This window comes from Diceros bicornis, chromosome 13, assembly GCF_020826845.1.
Source record: "Diceros bicornis minor isolate mBicDic1 chromosome 13, mDicBic1.mat.cur, whole genome shotgun sequence".
Taxonomy (NCBI): Eukaryota; Metazoa; Chordata; class Mammalia; order Perissodactyla; family Rhinocerotidae; genus Diceros; species Diceros bicornis.
Window position 1 is genome coordinate 16,952,219 of NC_080752.1, and position 26,386 is coordinate 16,978,604.

Consider the following 26,386-nt stretch of genomic DNA (forward strand, 5'->3'; position numbering starts at 1 on the left):
TAGTTCCTTTACCTTCTGAGTGCCATGAGTGCACCCAGCACTCACAGGACCATGCTAAGACACTGCACTGTGCCAAGCCTGGGGTGGGGGGGGGCGCGGGGGAAGGGTGAGCTTCCATCAGTCAAACTGTGACTGAGGATTCTGGCAACCTGCAGTGACAAGGCTGACGCTTCCCTGCCTTTCTGAAAATGAGATGAGAGCCGGCCTTGGGCTGAAGGAAGGACCTTAAATGACAGACAACTCCCAAGCATCCACTTGGATCATTTATTTTTCCTCTGACACAAATGAGGCTTTTCACAGGATTTTGCAACCACTGTGTCTAAGACAGCCATGCACGTCTACAGCAGAAGGGCCCTGGGGAGGTCTTGTCTGTACGCATGTGATGGATGAGGAAATGCAGCTCGGAGGGACAAATGACTTGCCCACATTTGCACAGCTCGTTGACAACAGAGCAAGGACTGAAACCCAGGTCTCCAGACTCCTGGTGCAATGCTCTCTCTCTCAGAATGTCACTGCCTGACACCACCCACTTAATTCCGGCTTCTCTTACATGACACGATTCTTTCTCAGATTCTGGGTTCTCAGCTGAGGCTGGGCAGTTCTTAAGATGGAGTTGCATAAACAACCAAGCTTTAATAAGTGGGGAAGGACCTGGGGAGGTTCCCTTCCCTCTGAAATGGAAACGGCGCTTACTTTTCTCTGAGCTTAGGATTTGTAAGGCACTAAAATTAACTATAGCTGGGGGCAGGGGAAGAAAGAAAAAAAGAGGGATGAGTGGTTCGAGAAATCAAGTTGATGCTCTTTTCTTTCAGCCCCGCAGTGAGAATCCTCATGAGACCTGACAATGACAGGCTCCATTTTCCTGCTTGGTGTGACCCATACCTTCCCCATCCTGACTAAGCAGGTTCTGGGGACAAGAGGCCTGAAGGGTTGGAGAGCTAAGAATGAGCCCAGGTCCTTTGGATCCAATTCAGGGCAGAAACCACTCATGCCCCCGGGCAGGGACAGGATTCAACCCTGAAATGTCTTCTCCAAGGACACGGTCCTGAGGAGACTTGGGCAATGGCTAGTTGGGCCAGAAGGCTGAGTGTGAAGGAGGAAGGGGCAGGACGTCGCCAAAGATGGCAGAGAGAACTTTGGAATCGGACCTGGCTTTGGCACAGCACGTCTGGGGCCTGCCCGCCCCATGTGCCCGCCCTCCTGAGACCCAGGGATGGAGAGGAACCTTCCTTCCTCCTGTCTGAGAGCCCTTCTTGCCGGCTGACGCAGAGGCAGTGCAACTCCGGGGCATCCCCTTCATCGTTCCAGCCAAACCTGTGCCCAGGTGACCTAACGTGGAGCCTTTCGGCCTCACCTGCTGAATCCAGAGCACCTCAGTCAGGGGTAATGCTGAACGAGAAGCAGTAATAGCAGCTACCACTTATCCAGCATCTCCAGTGCGACAGGCACTGGGCTTGGATGACAACAGCCTGCAGGAAGATATTGTTACCCCCTTTCAACAGATGAAGAGCTGGGCTCAGAGGGGTTGAGTGACTCGCCCAGAGTCACACAGCTAATGAGTGGCTGAACTGAGAAGTGGACTCAGGTTTGTCTGACTCCAAATCCCATGTCCTTTCCACTCCACTAGGCTGCCCCTGCAAGCAGGGAGCAAGCCGGAGGGGTTGTCTGGGTGGGATTTCTGGTGGGGTTTCAAAAGAGTGGATCTGGAAGACAGCCAAGCTTGTGAAGGGAAGATGCCTCCTCGCCCTGGGGCCAGGGTCTGCTGTGCCCGTCTCTCTGGGGCGGGCTCGGGCTCAGTGCCTGGCGGCCTTGCAGATCTTGTCGTATACCTCGGGGAAGGCGTCCTGGCAACCGAGCTGCTTCCGCAGCTTATGGTACAGGGAGCCGTCAAACATCTCCCAGAACTCCTCCCGGTTCATGTAGCAGTCGGCATACAGCATCTGGAACCTGCAGAGCAGAGACGGGCCTGTGGAGGCAGGGAGGGGAAAGGGACACGGGGGAGCCCCAACCGTCCCTAATGCGTAGCACACTTTGCAGCGCAGGAAACACTTTTGGAGGATTTCTGATTTCATCCCCCTAATGACCTGGTGGGGGTGGTTGGTGCAGGAATTCTGACCCCCACTTTGCAGATGGAAAACTGAGGCTCAGGGCGTGAAGCGGCTTAGCAGTGGAGGCAGAGGCAGGAGTAGGACTCGGACTACCGGTGCCCCCCCCCGTGCTCGGTGCCCTGCATGGCTGCCTCCCCGACGGGGCTGCTTTACTCAATAAACTGCACATACTTGATAAGCCTGACATAGCTATACAACCTTGAAACCATCCCCTCAGTCCTGATAACGACCATATCCAGCACCCCCAAAACCTTCTCATGCCCCTGTGTTGTCCATTGCCCTCCACCATCCTAGGCGGATCAGCTTTCTGTCCCCATGGATTCTGGGATTTTACATAAATGAAATCGTACAGTACTCCTTTTTCCTGGCTTCTTTCCGTCAGCATAATTATTTTGAGACTTGTCCATGGTAGGTACATCAACAGCGAGTCCAGGGCCTTTTCTGAGCAATGCCCTGACCTGGGCCTCTGTGTGGCTGCCACGCTTGTGAATCCCTCCCTCCTCAGTCTTCCAACCTAAAGCAGCAGCCCCGGACCATATCTAAAACCACCCCATCGTCTGTCCTGGGTGGAGCAGCTGGCAGGATGTTGGGGTGTTCACTGGGGGAGGGGACCCAGGAAGAAGGGAGGCAAGAGGTCCTGCAATTCCGCCTCCTCCCCGTCTTTCACCAGCTACTTCCCGAATCAGCGCTGCTGCAGCTACACAGGCCCTGAGCAACCAGCTGGTCTGGCCCTGGAGCGGGCTGCCTTGGCCCTTCCCGCATCTCCCTGGAGCAGTACCCTGGGGCTGGTGGCCTGAGGGACCGCGCCACACTCTGGGCCACTCACCCATGCACGCTGCGCACGAACTTCTCCAACTGCCTCATGCAGGACCTGGCTTCAAAGTGCTTCACGCGGGGCATCCCATACGCTCCAATGTCGATGTAGAGCTCTGTCTCGTCTCCCTTGGGGTGCACCAGGCCTGGCTGGCTGGGCAGGATGAAGGGGCACAGCCAGATGGGGTAGACCTGGGTGGACGGGGAGTGGGGTCGGTGCTTTTTCTCCAACAGGTGACAGGCTCATGGGTGGCTCAATCCACTCCTACCCAAAGGGAGGCTGTGCAGCACTCTCCAGGAACCCCTCTCTTGGTTGCTCACAGCTTCACCCCCAACCCCCAAGCCATGGCTGAGAGCACCCCAACTCCACCACACTAGGACACGGTCTGGGCCCGGCCGGCTCACATGGACGTCATTGTGGAAGGTGTGCAGGGCCTGCTGCAGGCACTTCATGGGCACCAGCATGTCCTGCACCACGTGGTGCTGCTCGTACAGCTTGCGCAGGGTCTCGCCTTGGGTCAGCTTCAGGAGGGAGATCTTGGGAGGCACCATCCAACCGAAGAGGTAGCGGAAGATGGGGTTGTTGCCGAAGGGAATGATGTCCTGAAAGACAAAGGGGAGGGATAGAGAGAAGGAAGCAACAAGGGCTAGTGTCTCCATGCGCCAGGGGCCAGGTCCTCGTCCAGTGCTGGACGTAAGGACGACAGGGAACACTCCTCCTATCTGGGGCGGGTGGTACCCAGGACTTTACCCAGTCGGATCTGGGTTTGATTCTCAGCTCTGGCGATTTTACCAGCTGTGATGACCTTGGGCTAATTACTTGACTTCTCTGAGCTCAGCTTTCTTATCTGTAAAATGGGACGTGTGAGAATAATGAGATACCAAATGGAAGGCACTCAGCCCAGTGCCGGAAGCAAAATAATAAAATCACTACAACTGCTGTTCTAGTTGTTGAGGTCAGTGCTGGCACAGAGCAGGCATTCCACAAACGTGAGAGAAGTAAATGCTACTGAATGAGAAGAGGGATACTCAGAGAGCTTAAGCAATTTCCATAAGGTCACACAGCCAGGGACGGCTCTCACTGGTTTACATCTCCTGAGGGGCCTCCCCTGTCCCCCCTATTGAAAATGTCACTGCTCCCCATCCCTCCAGGCACAACAGCAAAGTCTTGCTCACCTTCCTAGGCCAACCTTGGCAGCTCCCTCCACCCCTAGGCAGGACTAGGACCCCTCTCTTCTTCCTTTTCCCGTGGCCCTCACAGTGCCACCCCGCCTGCCTCCCCCAGCTCGGCCTGCCTGGAGACCCTCCTGAGTGGAGGCTGTTCTTCCTCTTCCCTGCCTCAAACTGCCAGTGGGGAGGAGCCGCCTCACCCAGCACTGCTGCGCTCCGCCGACACCCTGCGCCCCCAACCCGCTCCTCTGTGGCTCCCACCAGCTGGCAGTCCTGCCCACCCCCAAAGTGAAGACTTTGCCTCCCTGCTCTGGATCTTCCTCCCTGCTCCCAATCTGCCGTCTTCCAGTTACCAGTGTCCACCTGATACTCCATCCTCACAGCTCCCGGGCCCTTGAAGCCAAGGACAGTCCTTCATGCGTGAGACAATTACGAGGCGCCTAAGAGGTCAGGCCCCAGGTCCTATGCTGGGTGCGGGGGATACCAGGATAACTTGACACATGGTCCCTGTCCTCAGATGTGGAAGGGACAGGCCACAGGACTCCAGTGCGGGAAGAGCTGCGAAAAACAGATGCAGAGGCAGCTCATAAAAGGGTCCCCATCAGACTAGGGGTCAGGGCAGCTTCCCAAAGCAGCCACCAAGCTAAGCTTTGGAGGCCGAGGGACTCTTCCCCAACTCCCCCGGGATCACCTCTCTGATCGCCAGCGCACTCCCAGGAGGGAGGAAGCTGTCTGCTCTCTGCTGTTAGATCCTGGCGCCTACACAAACACCTGGCACACAACAGGACTGCAGTACACGGTGTGGCTTTTATTGATCCCTTGGCTGTTTTTGGAAAAGCCACACATGCCCACAGCAGAAATCCCAACGGTCCAAAGGGTAAGCCTCTTTTCACGTCCCCGACCCCGCTTCCCTCCCAGCCCTGACCCCACTTCATTCCTCCCCCAATCCGACCTCTTTCCCCTCTCCAAAGGCAACTACTGTTAGGAATTACCTGTGTCCCTTCCAGAGGCATTTGATGCACAGACAAGCAGATGGGCTTAAAAAAAACAACTCAGGGCCGGCCCCGTGGCTTAGCGGTTAAGTGCTCGCGCTCCGCTACTGGCGGCCGGGGTTCGGACCCCGGGCGCGCACCGATGCACTGCTTGTCCAGCCATGCTGAGGCCGCGTCCCACATGCAGCAACTAGAGGGATGTGCAACAATGACATACAACTATCTACTGGGGCTTTGGGGAAAAAAAAGAGGATTGGCAATAGTTGTTAGCTCAGGGCCGGTCTTCCTCAGCAAAAAGAGGAGGATTAGCACGGATGTTAGCTCAGGGCTGATCTTCCTTACAAAAAAAAAAAAACAAAACACAAATAGTGGCATCACTGTAGCCTGTGTGTCAGCACACAGAGCACGACCACATTCTTTGTCGTGGATGCTTGACCCTGTACTGCAGGGACCCACAAACTATGGCTCCCGGACAAATGTGGCTCACCCCCTGGTTTTGTAAATAAAGTTTTATTGGAACACATCCATGCCCACTCATTTACATATTGTCTGTGGCTGATTTCAGGCTATAAGGGCACAGTCGAGCCGAGAGAGACCTCATGGTCCACAAAACCTAAACTAGTATCCGGCCCTTTACAGAGAATGTTTGCTGACCTCCACTCTACTGTATGGCTGTGCCCTAATTTATTTAATGGGTTCTGTACTGATCGGCATTTAGATTATTTCCAGACTATTCTAACGAATGTGCTTTGCACATGTGTCTTTGCCCATTTATATGTACATTTATCTGTAAGATAGATTCCTAGAAGTGGAAAATTTTGTTTCAGTGTGTGCAATTTTAATGGATACTATTTCAGCAGATTGTGCCATTTATACTCTGCCAAACCAAATAGGAGAAAGCTGTTGCCCACACCCTCGCCAGCCCAGTGTTATCAGACTGCATCTCTGTCACGCTGACAGGCGAGAGGAGCCTCCTGAGACTCCTGTCGCTTTGTTTTGCCCATCCTTCTTGAATTCTGAGTCTGCATCACCTTTCTGATGTCTAAAAGCCATTTGCATGTTTTCCCCTAAAAATATCCCATTGTTAACCAAAAGTATCAGCTGGAACCACACTTTTTCTAAAGTCTCAACGTCAGAAAGTTTAAGTTTTAAACACGGTGCCCCACCTTCTCCTTTCCCACCTCTGTCTACCCCACCCTTCAGGCTTCTGCCTCTGAGTGACTGCAGGTCCAGGTCCCTGGCTTCCCTCCTGGTCCTCTCTCGCCAGCACACTAGGGTCAGGCACCCCCCCCCCCCCCGCCCCCGCTCTCCAGCTGCCCTTGGCCGTGACCTGTGTCCAGCCTGCTCCTGGCCTCCTCTGCTCCGCTGGGCTGCAGGGCCCACTACAGGTCCAAGGGGCAGGCCTGAGCCAGGACCCCAAGCCCCAGAGGGAGGCCGTGTGGCAACGGCGTTCTAAGAACATGAACAACCACGGACCTCTGTATCCTTTCTTACTGGTGTTACTCCCCTGTGTTAGCCACTTACGCTGGCTGGAAGCGAGGACACGAAAGAGAAAGGAGAGACAGGGCTGCCCAGGCCCTTTCCATTCCCGTCCTTCCTTCCTCAGCAGCAAGCCAAGGCAGAGGGCTGGTAGAATGTGAATGTTATTAAGGGAAATAAATTGTGCAGCATTTCCACTCTTCCATTAAGAATGAAATGCAGGGGCCGGCCCCGTGGCTTAGCGGTTAAGTGCGCGCGCTCCACTACTGGCGGCCCGGGTTCGGATTCCGGGCGCGCACCGATGCACCGCTTCTCCGGCCACGCTGAGGCCGCGTCCCACATGCAGCAACTAGAAGGCTGTGCAACTATGACATACAACTATCTACTGGGGCTTTGGGGGAAAAAAAAAGGAGGAGGATTGGTAATAGATGTTAGCTCAGAGCTGGTCTTCCTCAGCAAAAATAAAAAATAAAAAAACTAAATAAATAAAATAAAGAACGAAATGCATATACATAAGAGTTAAACACATATTGTATTTAAAAGATGAACAGTAAAATTCATGCTAATAATTTAAATTTTTAATTTTTCTTTACTTAGAACAACATTAAATAGCAAATATTTATGATGAGAGAAACCACAGAAGGAAAAAGTTTATAATTTAGTATCTTTGATGGCACTTTTTCCCTGCTTTTTGCACCGGGCCCTGCAATTGTGTAGCTGGCCCTGACCCCAAGTATCGCTGACTGACCAAGCTGGGTGAGAGGAAGGGAATGGACTAGCCTGGACTGGCCCAGGTGGGACAGGAATGGACTGATCACCCAGAATGTGGCTTCTTAAGGGGTTCAGCACCCAGGCCAGGCCAGGCCATATTTGGTTCATTAAGGGGCCCAGGGAGGAACCTGGTGGGGGGGTGCTGCCAGTGGAAGGAGAAGGAGGGAGAAACCCCAGGGGAGGGAGAAAAAGGCAAGTACTTGAAATTGTTTATTACTCCTTCTTTCTAGAAAGGTCTTGGCTTCCGCAATTCTACTGTAGTGGATGCTATGGTGGCCGCCCAGAGGCCTCCTCCAGGGAGGCACCCACCCCCCAGCTGTGGGAGTGCTGGCTGCTGAGCTCAAGGCTAAGCCCCTCTCCAGGGAACCGTCCTTGGCTGAAGGGAGCTGCCTCCTCCAAGGTCATGCCACTTCTCCAAGGGTGCTTCTCCATGGGTTAAGTCCATGCTGGTGGATGGAGTGGGGGTGTGGAATAACATCCTAGTCCCCAGGCCTCAAGGTGGGACAACTCTGAGGGCCATCCAGCCCCAGAGCTCCCCGTGGGTGGGCTGAGGCCTTTGCAGTGATACCTCAAAGCTCAACTTCTCCCTCCGCCCGGCCCTGCTTCCCTTTTCCCTCAGAGCTGAAGATCCCAAGAGTTCTCCCTAATAAACTTCCTGTGTGCAAGTCTCAGTGGTAGAACACCCATCCTTCCCGATTCTTCCTTTAGCTTCAGGAAGTACAGGCCAGTGCTCAACAGCACAAAAATATAAGACAAACCTCACTTTGAATCCTAGCTCTGTGGTTTTAAAACCTGTCCAGAAACTACTTCTTCACTACTTCTTTCTCCAAGAGGTGGAGCTTAATTCCCCTCCCTTGAGGGTGGGGCTGGACTTGGTGACTGTTCTAATAGAGTCTGGCGGGAGTGGCAGGGTGTGACAAGACCGGGTCACAAAAGGCACTGAGGACTCTCCTTGGTCTCTCTCGTGGACGGCTCGCTCTGGGGGAAGCCAGCTGCCCTGTGGTGAGGACACTCGAGCAGCCCAGGTCACGAGGAACGGAGGCCTCTTGTCAACAGCCCTGCGAGGGAGCCCTGGGGGAAGCAGATCCTCCAGCCCCAGTCAAGCCTCCGGATGACCAGCCCAGCCAACACCGTGACTGCAACCCTGAGCCAGAAGGCCCAGATCAGTCACTCCCCAGTCCTGATTCTCAGAAACCATGAGGAGATAGATGTCAGTGTTCCAATCCCCTAGGTTTTGGGTTAAGTCATTGTGCTGCAGTAGAGAACGCATACACTCTCTTGCTGAGTTGTGTCACTCTGGATAACCTAACCCTCAGGCTCCTCATCTGTACAACGGAAGTAACACTAGGACCCGCCCTCACAGCGTTGTCAGGAAGACGGAGATAATGTGTGTCAGGTGCTTGGCATAAGAGCCAACACACGAGGAGCGAGCACTTAACTACTACTGTTACCTTTCTGGTGCTCTCTCGGCGCCCTGTCCTGGCTCCTCCTCCTTTTCTTGTCTCTTAAATATTCCTGCTCTTGACAAAACCACACCTCCCACAGCCTTAACACTGCTCTTGCCAGGGACAGAGAAGGACCCATGGTGTCTTCTGCCTTTGGCAAAACTTTCCACCAACTGCTCTGGCCTTGACACTGCCCAGTGTAGGACTAATGGGGCTGGGGGACCCCCGAGCCCCCAGGCCTGGGTAAACCCTCCACTCCCCACCGCCCGCCACATCCTGGTGAGAGACCTAGCCCACGATTAGGACTGACCCATCACCTCCTCCTCAGAGACCTCCAGGTGTAATTCCTTCCCACCTGACATCCCGGGCGATCTCAGTCACCATGGACTTCCAGGTGCCTCATTACTGGCACCCTTAACCTGTCACAGCAATGCCACCTCTCTTAATCTGACCCCATCTGCCACTGTCCCCTGATCTCCCAAACCCCTGCCCTATGCGCTCACGGTCTGACATCAGCAAACCCCCCCATCCTCCGTCTCTTCTCTCAACGCTCTTTTCCTCTCCATGTTCTTCACTGGAACCTGGCTGGTCCTGCAGCCCTCTGAAGGGGTATCATTCTCTCTCCCACGACCCTCTAGGGTAGACAGAGGTGAGGTGGGCTCCCCTGCCCCTCATTACTGCTTCCAGATCCCTGTTCCTCCCCTTCTCTAAAACTCTCAGCAACTTTGAAGCACTCGCCCAGGAGCTCCACCCCATCATTCCCCTCAAGCTCGGATGGCTGTCACCTTCTTCAACACAGATCTTTGGTGATTTTAACATCCACAGCGATGTTCTGTCTCATGCCCTGGCCTCCTCCCCTTGTACCTTCCACTTCAGCCACTGACTCTAGAGCAGGGGACAGCAAACTACAGTCTGTAGTTTGTGGGGATCCAGTCTACCGGGCAAATCTGGCCCCCGCCTGTTTCTGTAGACAGTTTTACTGGAGCACAGCCACGCCTACTGTTTTACGTACTGCCCATGGCTGCTGTTGCGCTAGAACAGCAGAGTTGAGTAGCTGTGACAGGACGTATGACCTGCAGGGCCTAAAATATTTGCTAGTTGGCCCTTGAAGAAAGTTTGCTGACCCCTAGACGCTGTCATGTTGTCTATATTCATCGTCTCCATCATCTCCATTCCAAGCATTCGCCCTCTGACCATCACCAACTCTCTTTCCAGCTCGCGCCCGCTAGTGCCCTGACTTCAATTCTTCCCCAACCGGGGCCCCCGAGCCACCCTAACACCCTCATCAGCCCTGTGAGCCCTCACATCCTCACTCTCCTCCTTGGCTGGCTCAGATTTCATCACGATCACATGCTAGCGTCTCCAACCCTGCCCATTCTGCTCACTTGTCATCCTCACCTGCAAAACCTCGACCGTGGTTAAATGGACATCTCGCCATGTGCCGAACGCGTGAAAACCCATAAGCACCAGGGCCTGTCTCACTGTAAGTTCATGATCACGAATCTTCGGTGGGCCCAGTGCTGCCTACGTAGTGGCAGTCCTACGACACTTCTCCAGTGAATTCATTTCCCACCCTCGAAGCGACAATTTCATATCTCCTCTCTCCTCGAAACTTCAACAACCCCTTGCCTCCTCATCTTGGCTGAAATCCTTGCTTCCTATTTCATTGAGAAAATTGAAGCCATTGGAAGAGAACTCTCACACCCTCCCACCACCAAATGGTCCTCCTATTTGTACCAACTGTACCCATTCACACTTCCTCCCCGTCCAGTGGGTGAACTTTCCACGCTCCCACCAAAGGGCAAGCTCTCCACCTGAGCACAGGATCATCCCCACTCCTCAAGACTGACCTAGACATACGCCCTCTCTCCTGCACTGTCATTTCCCCTCTCCACTGGTCCACTCCCAGTAGCACGTCAACTGCTGTGATCTGTCCCCTCTTAAAACGATCACACAAAGTATCTTCTCGACCCTACCTCTCTCTCCAGCTACCACCCTATTTCTCTGCTGCCCTCTAGATGAAGCCCTCTCAGATTTCCTTTTCCACTGTCTCCACTTCCTTGTCTCCATTCTCTCTTCAACCCACTGGTCAGGCTTTCACCTCACTGCTCAAGGTCATCAGTGACCATTCCCGGCTAAGACCAGAGGTTGATTCTTTGTCTTCATCTCACTCAGGGGCATTTGACACAATTGTTCACCCTCCTTCTTGACACACATCTTCCCTTGGCTTCTGGGAAGCCAGTTCTCCTGGGTTCTCTCCTCCCCTCTGACCAAGGGCAGCTTCGCCTTCCTTGGCTGGTTCCTCCTCCCCTAACCTGCAGGGGGCCCCAGGGCTTGGCTCTGGGACTTCTCCATCCTTCCTCACTCATCTGTTCCCCGGCTGTAAACAACATTTCTCTGCCGATGGTACCACACCGATATGTGTAATCTCCACCTCTGTCCTGAAGTCCTGGCACATGCAGCCAGCTGCCCACTCGATGTCCCACCTGCATGTCTGAAGGCACCGCAAACTGACGTGTCCCAGACCGAACCTCTGATTTCCCTTCCCAAACTGACGTGTCCCAGGCTGAACCTCTGATTTCCCTTCCCAAACTGACGTGTCCCAGACCGAACCTCTGATTTCCCTTCCCAAACTGACGTGTCCCAGACCGAACCTCTGATTTCGCTTCCCAAACTGACGTGTCCCAGGCTGAACCTCTGATTTCCCTTCCCAAACTGACGTGTCCCAGACAGAACCTCTGATTTCCCTTCCCAGACCCCTTCCCCATGTTGCCCATGGCAGTCAATGGCACCTCTGGTGACCTAGCTGCTTGGGCCCCTAACCTTGGAATCACACCCACGGCCAATATGTCCAGAAATCCTGGGGGTTGGTTCAAACTTCACAGTATTGCCCAGATCTGATGCTTTTCTCCTCCATTGCTACCACTCTGCACAACAGAAACCTTCTTTCTTCTACTCTTGCCCACCTCCAACCCCATCTGCTCGCCATCTAGCTGTCAAAGTTATTCTTTTAAAACAAAAATCAGGTCGTGTCACTTTTCTGCGCAAAGCCCTTCGCCGGTTTCCTATCACACTTAGAGTAAAATATAAAGTCCTCCCTTGACCTACAAGGACCCACAGGGTCCAGGCTCTCTGGCTGCTGTGTGACCTCATTCCCCACCATGGGTCGAGCTCAGGAGCCTTCTTGCTGTTTTTCAAAAACATGCAACTCCGCTGTGACAACTGGATAACTATACGCAAGAGAATGGAGTTGGACCCCACCTCACACCAGAAACAAAACAACGCAAAATGGATCAATAACCTAAATATAAGAGCTAAAACCATAAAGTTCTTAAAAGAAAACATAGGGCTAAATTTTCATGACCTTGGATTTGGCAATGGATTCTTAGATACGACACTAAAACCATGAGCAAAAGAAAAAACAGATAAACTGGACTTCATCAAAACTAAAACCTTTTGTGCACCAAAAGACATTATCAAGAAGGTGAAAAGACAACCTACAGAATGGGAGAAAACATTTGTAAATCATGTATCTGATAAGGGTCTAATACCCAGAATATATAAACTCTTACAACTCCAACGTTGAGGATGCAGAGAAACTAGGTCCCTCATACACTGCTGTTGGGAGAACAAACTAGCTCGGCCACTGTGGAAGACAGTTCGGCAGTTTCTCAATAAGTTAGACGTAGAGTTATCATACGACCCAGCAATTCCACTCCTAGGCATATACCCCAAAAAACTGAAGACTGAACTCAAATAAATACTTTATAAGGCCACCTATTGTATGATTCCATTTATATGAAATATCTAGAGCAGGTAAATCTAGAGACAGAACACACATTGAGGGTGGCCAGAGGCTGGGGAAGGGGGGATGGGGAACAACTGCTTAATGGGTACAGGGTCTCCCTTTGTGGTGATGAAAATGTTTTGGAATAGAGGCGGTAGTTGCACAATATCATGAATGTACTAAATGCTACTGAATTGTATACATTAAAGTGGTTAATTTTATGTTATATGATTTCACTGCAACCCTCCCCCCCCCAAAAAAAAGAAAAAAAAAACAACCCACGCAGCCCATTTGAGAACTTGTGCTCTGGCCTTCGTCTGCCTGGAGCACTCTCCCATAGAGTTCTTATGGCTTGTCCTCCCTACGTTCAGGCCCCTACTCATAAGTCACCTCCTGAGAGGCCTTCCCTGATGCCCCTGTTGAAAATGTCATTGCTCCGCATCCCTCCACACACAACAGCACATTCCTGCTCACTCGTGAAGGCCAAGCTTGAGGGCTACCTCCACCCCTAGGCAGGACTGGCCACCTCTCATCTTGTTCTCATGGCCCTCCCAGTGCTGGAGCCAGTCTGTTGGGCTAGGCTACAGGTCCTCGAGGACGGAACAGGTCTGTGTTCCCCGAAGCCACTGGCACAGCACCCCCTCCCAGGCACGGAGCAGGAGCTCGGTGAGAGCCTGCTGCTGTAAGTGAAGGTGGGCTGTTTCCTCAGGAGGAAACGACTGTATTGCTGTGCAAGAGGGTGTTCCAGTTCCCTAGGACGCAGCCACTCTTGTCCCCTCAGGGAGGAACTGTGGCTACAATGTTCATCATCCTGGTTCCCTGCCCGGCCGGCCCACAGGAGCCAGGACTCCGGGGAAATCTGAGCCTCACCTGGAGCTCCCAGAAGATGCTGCGCGTGTGGCGGTGGTAGTACTGCCTCAGGGGAATGTATTCCAGGCCCTCTCGGTTTGTCTTCAGGTAGTTCTCCACGTGCTTGAAGAACCACGGCTTGTAGTAACTGCCAATGTTATTCAGCTGAAATGACAGAGGGCATTGTGTCAGCCCACAGACAAGCCCAAGTGCCACCAGGGTGTAACAGTGATACTGGCTTACAGCACTCCTGGCCTTTCCAAAGCTCTCTCATGTCTATTGTCACCTCTGGGACTCCTGAGGGCCTGGTGAGGTTAAGCCCAGCGGGGATTCTCTAGCAGAGAGAGCAGGAGCTCAAAGAGGTTAAGTGGTGTGCCAGGGCCAACAGCTAGTTCCTGCCCGTCTAGAGAGCCTGGCGACCGCCCCCAGCCTGCTGCTCGTCAACGAGAGGACTGACGTGCAAATGCTGAACGGCGTCTCCACGATGCAGTGCTCCACGCGGGTGAACTCCTCCTCACTGCCTCCCACTCGGCTGGTGTGGGCACAAACACTGAGCGGGGGTCCCCCCCTCCTCACTGGGTCCTGTGGCTGACAGCACTAACTGATCACAGCACTTCGTCTGCTGCCCTGCACCAGGCTCCACAATCCTCTGGGCCAGCGCTCCCCCCGGCAGCCATCATCAATGCAAGCAGCTCACAGAGTAAACCAATGGGCTTCCCCGGCACTGGGCCCTGTGGCCTCCAAGGCCTCAGTCTTATGTTTACTGGTGTCTTCTTCAGTCCTAAAGGGTTTGGGACGTCACATGCTGTGTGCCCCAGGCTGACTTAGCTTCTCTGGGCCTCAGCTTCCTCATCCATGAAATGAATTCTGGGCAGATGCTTTTGGAGAAAGGCAGGGTGGCAGCCCAGAAAGATCACATGCTCCAGGGTTTGGTGGCTGGGGCCAGACCCCAGCCCACTTACCCCCTAGCTGTGTGACCTTGGGCAGGTCACTCTGAGCTTGTTTCTTCACAAGTAAAATGGCAATAAAAAGTAATACTTCGTGGGAGTTTTCTGTGCCTATCAGAAATTACATACTCACACACAGCAGACGCTCAGGCCCCATCAGACCAGCTTCCCTGGGGGTGGGAGAGGCGCCTGAGTTTTACGGGGCAGGTAAATTCACACCTGGGGGCTCGGCAAAGGGAGAGGAGGAGACAGAGAATGGGGCCATGCAGGAGAGGTAGAATGTTCCCCGGGGGCCACAGGGGAGGCACCATCAGGAGCAGAGGCAGGAAGTGAGCCAGCCCAGGGTAGCTGGTGGAGGAGACTAATCACCTGATGGGCTCCTTCCTTGTCCCCCAACGACCTTGCACAGCAGGGCTGGGCTTGTGCCACTGCTGAGGAGACTCAGAATCAGCAAGGTCGAACAGACTGCCCAAGGTCACAAGGCTGACAAGAGGCAAGGCAAGGACTCAAGCCCGTCCCATGTTGCACAACAAGGCCAGGCCATCAGAGAGCCCTGAATGGCGGGCTTTGGAATGTGAGCATTATCAAAAAAAATCTATTAACTTTTTTCCCGATTCCAAAGCAACGTACACTCATTGTGAAAACTTTAAACACTGCAGAAATATGTAACTCGGCAAGAGGGAAAGTCCTGTGGCCTCACCCTCCAGGGTAATTACTAAAACCGATGTGTGTTCATTAGGCTTTATTTTTCGTGTACACAGACACACACATACACACGCAGATTTATAAAAATGGGACCATCCTGCACATACTGTTTGCCAATTTGCTTTTTCCACTTTTAACACACTAGGCTGATCCTGGGCACCTTACTTAGCCTCCCTGAGCCTCATTTTCTGTACAGGCAAAATGGAGACATTACGACCCCTTGGAGAGGTTGGGAAGACTAAAAGAGATGCAGAAAGTGCCAAGCATGGTGCATGCCCAGAGTGGGACAGAGCAATCTGTTCCAGGCCCTCTCACTGGTCTTCCATCCGCCCCACCCCCCATCGCCAACCCCCTCCACCCTGGAGCCAGGCAGCCCTGTGCCCTCCACCTCTGGCAGCCAACGCTTGCAGCTTATCTGGACGTCACCTCTTGTGCAGGCGCACTCTCCTCGTAGGCCACTGTGCAGGGAGGAAACCTGGGGCCACCATGTGCCAGGAAACTGGGCTAAAGAGCCTGTTTGTCCAAGTCAGTTTTAGTGTGGGGCAGGACAAAAACACCATACGCTGGCTCTGCCTGCTAATGCAAACGAGAACAAAACCCACCAGGGACAGAGCAACTGACCTAACCCCGGGTGGGGCCTGGCCACACACCTGGCAGTGGCCCCAGTTGCAAAACAAAATCGAGCCTCGGGGGCACCTGGAACCATTAGCGCCAGAGAAGCCCAGAACGACAAAGAACCAGATGGGTGTGCCTCTCCCAGGGCACACTGCTGGGGCAGCCAGGAGGCCGCATGGTTCCCGTTCCAGCCTGAGCACTTAGAGAGCAGGCCACTTTCTGTATCTCGGCCTCCCCTGCCAAATGGGGGAGGGCTGCCTCTTCCCCTGGTCACAGTGAGCCTTCCACTGGACAGTGCCTGCAGAGGGCCCATCACAGTGCCTGGAACACAGGGACAAATTCCTGAGCAGCCTGCCAAACAGGAATGTTTGGAAGAAATGCTCCTCAAATGAAATGCCCACAAATCTAATGGCATCTACCACTCTCCTCCCCCAACGCTGTTCCTGTTGGGCATCAAGGTCTTCCTCATCGGGACACTCTGCAAAAGTCTGTGGTCTGGCGGCCTGGCCCCTCTGCCACTGACACCAGGTGAGCCTCTGGCTAAGACCTCGGTCCTCTCCTTGGGAAATAAAGATCAGGTTGTTCAAACATTTTAAAAACTATACAGGGCCAGCCCTGTGGCTTAGCGGTTAAGTGCGTGCGCTCCGCTGCTGGCAGCCCGGGTTCAGATCCCGGGCGCGCACTGACGCACCGCTTCTCCGGCCAAGCTGAGGCCACATCCCACGTACAGCAACTAGAAGGATGTGCAGCTATGACATACAACTATCTACTGGGGCTTTGGGGAGAAAGAAATAAATAAATAAAATTATTAAAAAAAAAAAAAACTATACAAACCCCTCTGCCCAATTGTAACCTTTGGTGGCATCCAACACATCAAAGAGATGAGAGAAGAGCCACTTTCGGTGCAGTGGGGGTGGTGATTCCCCTTGGTCCCTTCCCTCAGCTCATCACCACTGGCAGCCTCTAAGGGAACAACCTCGAGAAGTTGGAAAACCTCTGCACTGGACGCCCTTGCAGGGTGACGAGGTGCTAGGTGCCACACACTGACGGGGCTTCAGCCCAGGGCAGGCAGAGCCAGGGCCTGGGGGCGCTAGAGCATGCTGGCTCCACGTCCGCTGTTCCCACTCCTGCTCCAGGGTCCCCTCCTCTGGCACTCACCAGTGTCACACAAGGAATGGTGCTCGATGAATGTTTGCAGATGATGCTAAACTCTAGAAGCTGACATGGAGGGAAACGAACACTGAACCAGGAGTCAGAGAGCCGAATTTAAATCTGCCCCACGCTAGCTGTGTGTCCTTAGAGGAATCTCTTTCCCCCTCTGGGCCTCATTTCCTTATTTGAAGAGGGGATTGTCCCAGATGATTTTCGAGTCCTTCCCAAATTTTAAAACGTTTTCAGTATACAGATGAAGAGCCTTAAGAGGTCCTATCCTTGGGTGTACTAATTCTACTTTAAGATATTCAAATTACAAACAAAAGATGTTCGTTGCTACATTAATTAAAATAGTGAAAAACTGGAAGCAACTTAAATTTCCAACTACAGGGCAGTGGTTCAGTAAATGATAGGGCGTTTGCTCAGCGTGGTGCCCTGCAGACGGTAAACATGACAGTTTCGAAGGCAATGTAACAACACAGGGGTGTGCTAATCGCACTAAACTAGAAACACGAATTTTCATGGCCATCACAGCTGAAGACAAACTGAAGAGCTGTGCAAAGAGACTTTCAACCTCAAAAACGCCCCAGGAACTGCAAAATAAAACGGGATCCTATTTTTAATCCTATCAGATGGGCAAAGATGAAAGGGTGATACGGTCTGGTGTTGGCAAGCACGTGGGGAGAGGCGGCTCACCCGCGGCTGCTGGAGGTGGACAGAAGCACAACTTGCCTGGAGGGCCGCGTGGTCGTGGCTCTCAATATTTAATGTGCTCAAACCTTTGGGTCGGAAATTCCATTTTTTGGACACAATTCTATAGAAATGCTTGTATAAGAGGCCAAGGATGGATGTAAGAGAATCTTCAATGCAATCTTATTTGTAAAGGCAAAACATTTTAAGCAATAAAAATGCTCATCAGTAAGCAATGCGTTAGGTCAACTATCTACATGCAACAATGGGATTGGATGGAACACAACGAGGGTGTGTGTATACACACACACACACACACACACGCCCCCACACATGCACATGTGGGCCCGGAAGAACGTACAATGTTACAAAGTGGTTACCCTGGGAGTATGCCTGGGTGAAGAGATGGCACATTAACTTTTTCTTTATATATTTTGACTTTGTTATACTACTTCTGTAAATCAAAACCTAAAAAAAAAAAAATCTATGCACCAAAAAGAGAGGAAATAAATATACCAAACACATCAGCAAGAGCTGGCTTTGTGTCATGTTTATAGGTAAAGTCTTTTCTTTCCTCGTGTTTACACTTTCTAAGTCTCTCATAATAAGCACAAATCCTTTCTCAGTGGAGAAAAAACTGCTATTAAAAACTACGTAGTGTAAGTTGGAGGAGTGTCAATCTGGATTCCGAGGCATCAGATCAGTCACTAAAACCCTGTCATCTGTGGAAGCTCACATGACCTCCTGAAACCTCGGTCCCTTCATCTGTAAACTGGGGTTGGTGTGAGGACCAAAGGCTACACCATCCAGAGATGCGCACGAGCCTGGCGGGGTGGCAGGGAGAGAGTAAAGGGGGGCTTCTGTTGCTGCCTGAGACAGTTCTGACCACAGACCCTGCTATCCGAACCCCAGGTGGGTTGACCCAGGCTGCAGCCTCGACGAGGGTGGCTGCCAAGGTCAGGGTGGGGAACAGGCTCACTCCCAGCCCTGCCTTCCTCCTCCCCAGGCCTCGGTCCGCGGCAGCCGACGCCCTGGCCTACCTTGCTGGGCTCTGCCTCGTCCGTCATGACCCCCGTCATGATGACGGCCTCTTCCAGGGAGTAGAGCAGACCTTCCACGAAGTGGTTCTCCGGCCGCTGGGACTCCTGGGCAAACTTGTCGCAGATAGCCTCCAGGCCTCGCACTGGCTCAAACCGCAGCTTGACGTACTTCTTGGCGGGCACGATGCGGATCTCGGCAGTCACCAGGAAGCCCAGGGTCCCACAGGACCAGGGCACGGCGTAGAACAGGTCGGAGTTTTCTGACTGTAAGGCAGAGTCGACACGTGCTGAGAGCTTGAACCCCGGACCCTGTATTGCAGGACGTAGTCAACAGGGGCACAAAGAACCCGGGGCCTGAGCTCAAGTCTGTCTGATAGTTCTGTCACTATCTTGTGTAAACCTGAACAGGAACTTCACAAGCTGCACTTTCTGGGCCTCAGTTTCCCTCTGCAGCTTCAGCATCACATGGGACCTTATAGTGCCTCTGTATCAGTGGTACTCTCAGAGAACGCATCCCTTTCCTCCACCTGGGCACAGCCCCCAGACCACAGGCTGCCCAGGAAGAGGCCACGACCAGCACTTCCCAAAGACCCCAAATGGGGGACGAAGGGCAAGGGGGCTCAGGTTAGGCTGAAAAAGGAGCTGAACCCTCACTGAGGCTCAGGGTCGCCAGGGTACATTAAAATGGCTATTACTAAAATTTACAAGGCCTTTCCCAGTCCATTAGCTGTGCATAGCCCAGGGAGAGCATTAACATTCCTGAAGGAACAGGTAAGGGCAGGGAGGCTCCAGGAGGTGACACGGCTCACCCAAGGCTTCCCAAGAGTCAGTGCTCAGGCAAGGTCGCCTAATTCCCAATCTACTGTTCCTCCTGCCACACCCCATCTCGTTCCCCAAGCCGCTTCTAACTTCACCATTTTCTTGTTTTGGCATTTGTCCCAGAGACAGACAACTGACTTTTCATCTGGCCATTCTAACTCCGATTCTTTGATTCTAATAAAGCTCCTTTTGAAAAAGTCCAGACTTGTCTGAGCTTTATCAAGAGGACAGGCCTGTGTGGTCTCTGCTCATGCTGAAGGCCCTTGGCGTGGGGTGGTGGGGTGCAGGGGAGGGGGAGCTGGAGCAGGGACGCTCTGCAGCAGGCCGGCAGAAGACTCTGAAATAGCAGAAGTGGGCCGACTGATCCCCATCTGGGCCACCACCTAATCCCATGGGCACTCGCAGCAGTGACAACCAGGCACGTGCCACATGCCCAGCTCTATGCTAGGAGCTCCGCATACGGCATCTACGTTCTCCTCCTGACGACGCATTTGCCAGATGAGGACACTGGGCCTCAGAGAAGAGAGGCAGTTCACACATGTCTGTCTCTTGTCTCTGCTGGTGATAAATAGGGTAGAAGGCAGGGCCCAGGCAAGTGTTTAGGCAAACGGGCTGAACTGACGTGAATCCTGAAAGGGTCTCTCTTGTCCAAGACCAGAGCTCCCAAGCCTCGAGGCCTGCCCTGGACTCCACCCTGAGGCCAGCAACTCCGGTGGCTCTCTGGAACATTCACCGCTAAAGGACTAGACTGTACCTCCCACCCCAGGGGCCCCTTAGATATGCTAGGGGAGACCTGCGTTTATTTGAAGTTTCAATCCCGTCCCATCCTTAGGGTAAAATGCCTTAAATGTCTGTGTCCCACTTTGGGCAGTAGGATCGTCTTTTATTTCTCCAAAACAGCCCCTCCTATCGCTCTTAGTTACCCTCACAACACCTGACGTAGAGCTGCGATGCTGAGGCCTGACTACCCCCAGAGGGGCGTAATGAATGGCTAAGGGCATTGAGCTGGGAGCCCGATAACCTGGGTTTGAATCCCACCTGTGTGGGATTTACTAGCTGTGACCTTGGGCAAGTTTATTAACCCCTCTGTGCTTTAGTTTCCTATCCGTAAAATGTGGCTAACAATAGTACCCACTCATCAAGTTGTTGAAGGATTAAATGCCTTAATGTATATAAAGCATTTACAACAGTATCTGAGCACATATAAAGGGCTATATAAATCTTTGTTATTATTATGGACACAGGCCAGACTGAACAGTGTCTTTGAAATGCAGCACCCCCAGGGGAGCCACCCCCCGACCCCAGGGTCCTTGATGCCCAGGGCAGGCTGGGAGGGATGTCCCTCATCTCTGAACTCACTGGTGTGCATCGCACAAAGCTGCCATCAGCCAGGACCAGCTCGTAGGCGGTGCAGATGTGCTGGAACAGGCCGTACTTGTGGGAGGAGGACTCGATGCCCGTGCCCATGATCAAGCCCCCTGCGGAGACATGTGTGTTAGTCAGGCAGAGCTGTGGGGGGCGGGGTGCAGGGGGAGATTCCGTGGGAACAGCTACAGGAACTGAAGGTGTTTCCCCTGGAGGAAGAAAAGCTTTGGGGACCATGAATCCCATGGAAGGAAAGACTAGACGTATTCTGTGTGTTGCACAGGGCGGAAACAGAGCGATGGATACGAGTCACAGGGAGCCAGAGATTAAAGCACGGGCTGACAACTGGGGCTGCTCAGACCTGGAAGGGCAGGAGTGAGCGCCCTGTCTTTGGAGCTGGGCGAGCAGATGGGGCAACTTCTGTCACAGATGGAACAGTGGTGACTTCTGAGCGAGATGGAAGGGGGCCAAGGTGCCTCAGCTCTGATCCTAGGACTGTCTGAGTCCTTACCCACTGTGAGGTCATCGAGCTCGGGCAGCACAGGCAGAGTCCAGCCAATGGAGGTCAGCAGGGCGGTCACCTGACCCATGGTCACCAAGGGCTCCACACGGACAATCTGTTGATGCAGGCAGAGAGACCCCAAGTCACAAGGAGGCTGCCAGGCCTAACGGGTGCTTCTGCATGCAGAAGGTGTCGTCCCAAACCTTCCCAATATCAATGCAGGGATCCCTACACGGCCGTTATAGCCTGTTTCTAGAACATTACACTGCCTTTAATTAAGGTGAATAGGGTTTCCGGCACTGGGTCTGCTAGTATTTAATCTTGTCCTTTCAAATACCTTTACACTTAATACTTAGTTTACTTTTCTTCTACATTATAAAAGAAATACTCATTTATTTGGAAGGAATAGCACATATGAAGAAGAAAATCACCCATCCTAGTTCTTCAGAGTTATCAGTGTTAACGCTTGAGTCTATTTACTTTCAGTCTTTTTCCATGCATATCTATATCGCTATTTTTTATATTTTAATACAACACAACACACACACAAATACAAACACACATAACATACTTTTCTGTCTTGCTTTGTAAAATTTAACACTATAATATGACCACCATCCCTTGTCAGTAAATGTTCCTGGAAAACATGACTTTTAATGAACACATTAACATAACATCATGTGGACTTCTGCTTCCAGCCAAGATGGAGCAACAGGGATCAGATTTACCCTGCTGTCCGGAAAAAAAAAAAAAGACAAAATATATGAAACAAGAGTTTTCAACCTAGTGGACATCAGGCAATGAGGTTAATGATCGCTGAGAGACAGGAAACAACAAGGCGAGCTCTGCGAACGCCCCGACTAAGTGCCGGGAGTCGGGCAGCGCAGGGAGGGGGCCCCGAGAGCCCGAGGGGAATAGAGTCAGCAGGCCAGAGCAGCGGAGAGGGGAGAACTGCAGGAGAGAAAACTCTGCAGACCGCACAGGCGCCCGCTGCGTAGCCACCTGAGTACAGGTGCAGACACCTGAGGAATTCACCTGCAGCTGAGCCCAGGAAAGAACCGGAAGGAAGAACAACAGGTAACAGAGCCGGGGCTCACACTGGGCGGGAAGGAGTACCCGTCCCCATAAGCCAGACTGGAAGCCCCCTGACCCACAGGGAACCAGGCAGAGTCCTCAGGGTGGTCTTGCATCCGTCGTGGGGAGTAACTCCCCCTCGATTAAATGCTGTTCGGCACCCCCAAACAATCAAGACCCAACAAGTTTCCCAGGAACTGTTTCCAGAACAAAGCTCAAGAAGATTCATAGGAATCCAAAAATATCTGGCACTCAATAAGGTAAAATTCACAAAGTCTAGAATCAATCAAAGGTTACCAGACAGGCAAAGAAGCAGGAAGATTTGACCCATAATGAGGAGAAAAATCAACAATTTGTTCTGATAAAACAAACCCCGACCTGACACAGATATTAAAATTAGTAAGCAAGGACATTAAAAAAGTTATTATTATTATATTACCTATGTTCAAAAGTTAAGTAGACACATTAAAAAGATAGTAAAAAGACCCAAATCAAACTTCTAGAAACGAAGACCACAATGTCTGAGATGAAAGATACACTAATTGGGATTGATGGCAAGTTAGACATTGCAGAGGAAAAGAGTAGTGGAATAAATACACAGCAATAGAAACTATCCAAAATGAAACACACAGAGGGAAAAACAGTTTTTCAAATGAACAGGATATCAGCGAGCTGAGCTGTGGAACAACTTCAAGTGGCCTAGTACATGTATAAGAGTAGTCCTCAAAGGAGAGAGAGGAGTGCACAGAAAAAATATCTGAAGGAATAATGACCCCCACGTTTCCAAACTTGATGAAAACTTAAAATGAATCTCAAGCACAAGAATTATGAAGAAAATAATACCAAGGCACATCATAATAAAATTACGCAAAACTAGTGATAAAGAGAAAATCTTAAAAGCAGCCAGAGAAAAAAGCTGTGTTAGATACAGAGGAACAAAGATAGAGATAAGAGATTTCTGGTTGGAAACCATGTGAGGAAGAATACAGTGAAGCATCGCTCAAGTCCTGGAAGAAAAGACTGTCCACCTGGAATTCCACGCCCTGTGAAAATATCTTTCAAAAATGAAGGCCACCTCACACGCATTAGGATGGCTATTATCAAAAAAACAAGAAAATAGCAAGTGCTGGTGAGGATGTGGAGAAATCGAAACCCTTGTGCACTGTTAGTACAGCTACTGTGGAAAACAGTACGGTGGATTCTCAAAAAATTAAAAATAGAATTACCATATGATCCAGCAATTCCACTTCTGGGTTATACCCAAAAGAACGGAAAGCAGGGACTCGAAAAGATATTTGTACGTCATGTTCATAGCAGCATTATTCACAATAGCTAAAAGGTAGAAGCAATCCAAGTGTCCATATACAGATGAATGGACAAACAAAATGTGGTATACACATCCAATGGAATATTATTCAGCCTTAAAAAGGAAGGAAATTCTGCAATATGCTACAAAATGGATGAACCTCAAGGACATTATGCTAAATGAAATAAGCCAGTCACAAAAAGACAAATACTGTATGATTCCACTTATATGAGGTACTTAGAGTAGTCAAAATCAGACACAGAATGTAGAATGGGGGTTGCCAGGGCCTAGGGGGTGGGAAGAATGGGGAGGTCTTGTTTAATGGGGACAGAGTTTCAGTTTTACAACATGAAAAGAGTTTTGGAGATAGATGGTGGTGATGGTTGCACAACATTATGAATGTACCATTGTATTGTACACTTAAAAATGATTAAGATGGCAAATTTTAAGTTACATGTATTTTCCCACAATAAAAGTTGGAAAAGAAATGAAGGCAAAATAAATATGTTTTCAGACATAGAACAGCTGAAAGATTTATCACCAGCAAAATCACTGTACAAGAAACGTTCAAGAAGGTCCTTCAGGCAGAAGGAAAATGAAAGCAGATGGAAATACAAATCTACACGAAGGATGAAGAAATGGTAACTATATGGGTAAGTACGTAAGATTTTTTTTTATTATTTAAATTTCTTTAAAAGACAACTTACTATTAAAAAAATAATAATGTAGTGTGGGGTTTATAACATATATAAAAGTAAAAGTATGACAACAATAGCACAGAGTTGGGAGGAGAGAAATGGAAGTATATTACTGTAAGGTTCTTATACTACAGTCAAGTGTCACTTAATGATGGGGACACATTCAGAGAAATGTGTCATTAGGTGATTCCGTCATCATGAGAATATCATAAGAGTATCCTGAAGGGAAACAAAATTCGCCACCCCAAAATATATCTCTTTAACATGAGGATTATTTTAGGCTGATTATTTTTAAGAAAGAAAAAACTCAGAAAGTTCTTCTCGTTACCTCCCCCTTAACTGCCTGAAGGAATTCAGATTAAAAAACCTTAGCATAACACCTTTGCTCTTTTCCACCTACCTGTGAATTGCCTGCCTTCCCTTTGAAGTCCCTGACTCTCCCCACCCCTAGCATCTTCTTTTGTCTTTAGCTGAGGATGGCATTTAAGGTGAGGGCTTCCGCCATTTTGGCGACTTACTCAGTTTTCCTAGGTTTCTCCCATGTATACATGTTATTAAACTTTTGTTTGTTTTTTTCCTGTTAACCTTTCTCACGTCAATTTAATTCTTAGACCAGCCAGAAAAACCTAGAGGGTAGAGGAAAATTTCTTCTTCCCCTACAGCACTTTACACAAACCTAGATGGGATAGCTTACAACACACCTAGGTTACATGGTACTAATTTTACAGGACCACCACACGACTGTATATATGAAATGGGATGATATCACTTGAAGGCAGACTGTGATAAGTCAAGTATATACTACAAATCCTAAAACAACTGCAAAAATAACAAAACAAAGAGTTATAGCTAATAAGCCAACAAAAGAGCTAAAATGGAATAAAAAAATTATTCAATAATCCAAAGAAGACAGAAAACAAGAAAAAGGGAACAAAGATCAAATGAGAAAAATAGAAAAGAAATCCACAATCATGGGCAGAGATTTCAATATCTCTTTCAATAATTGATGGCATAAGTAGAGGAGAAAAAATTCTTAAGGCTATCGAAGACTTGAACAACACTAGCCATGAACTTGACCTAACTGACATTCATAGTACATGCCACCACAAAACAGCAGGATACGCATTTTAAAAAAATGCACACAGAATATTTACCAAGTAGACCTATTCTGGGCCATAAAGCAAGTCTCAATAAGTTGAAAAGCACCCTTATCATACAAAGCATGCTTTCTGTCAACAACGGAATTAAACTAGAAATTTAACAGAAAGATCTCTGGAAAATTCCCAAATATTTGGAAACTAAATACCATGTTTCTAAATAACCCATGGGTCAATGCAAATATCAAAAGGGAAACCAGAAAGTATTTTGAACTGAATGAAAATGAAAAGATTAGATATCAAAATTTCGGGATGGCTCTAAAACAGGGCTTCGGGAGAAATGTATAGCACTGAACATCTATATTAGGAAAAAAGAAAGGTCTAAGTCAATGACCTCAACTTCCACCTTAAAAAACTAGACAAAGAAGAGTAAAATTCAACCCAAAGATCAAACCAGAAGTCAATGAAATAGAAAAGACAAACAAAAAAATAGACAAAAATCAACAAAACCAAAAGCTAGTTCTTTGAGAAGATAGTAAAATTGATTAACCTCTAGCCGGACGGGTCAGGAAGAAAAGAGAGTAGACACAAATGACCACTTCAGGAATGAAAGATATGACATCACTACAAATTCTACAGACGTTCAACACAGGAATATTATGAATAATTTTATGTCCATCAATGATACAACTCAGTGAAATGGACAAATACCTTTAGAGACACAAACTGCCAAAGCTCACCAAGAAGAAACAACCCGAAGAGCCCTATATCTATTTAAAAAATTTAATTTGTAATTAAAAACTTGCTCACAAAGAAAACTCCAGGCCCAGATGGCTTCCCTGGTTAATTCTAATTACTGAATAAAGACATAAGACCAATTCTATACAAACTCCTCCAGAAAAATGAACAGGAAGGAATATCTCTCAACTCATTTTTACGGACTTTTTTACTATAAAGCTATA

The 26,386-nt window shown here is 50.2% G+C and overlaps 1 protein-coding gene across 1 annotated transcript in view; it reads right to left on the reverse strand.

Moving 5' to 3' along the window:
* Positions 1 to 250: 250 nt before the first annotated feature.
* Positions 251 to 26,386, reverse strand: part of DHCR24 (24-dehydrocholesterol reductase) — a 31,901-nt gene continuing 5,765 nt past the window's right edge. Inside the window, exons 3-9 of the mRNA XM_058552514.1 lie at positions 21,259 to 21,364; positions 20,742 to 20,860; positions 18,564 to 18,827; positions 13,436 to 13,579; positions 3,327 to 3,524; positions 2,935 to 3,113; positions 251 to 1,947 (exon numbers count right to left, since the gene is read on the reverse strand). Coding sequence (XP_058408497.1) covers positions 1,794 to 1,947; positions 2,935 to 3,113; positions 3,327 to 3,524; positions 13,436 to 13,579; positions 18,564 to 18,827; positions 20,742 to 20,860; positions 21,259 to 21,364 — 1,164 coding nt within the window. The 3' untranslated portion in view covers positions 251 to 1,793. The remainder of the gene's footprint in view (positions 1,948 to 2,934; positions 3,114 to 3,326; positions 3,525 to 13,435; positions 13,580 to 18,563; positions 18,828 to 20,741; positions 20,861 to 21,258; positions 21,365 to 26,386) is intronic.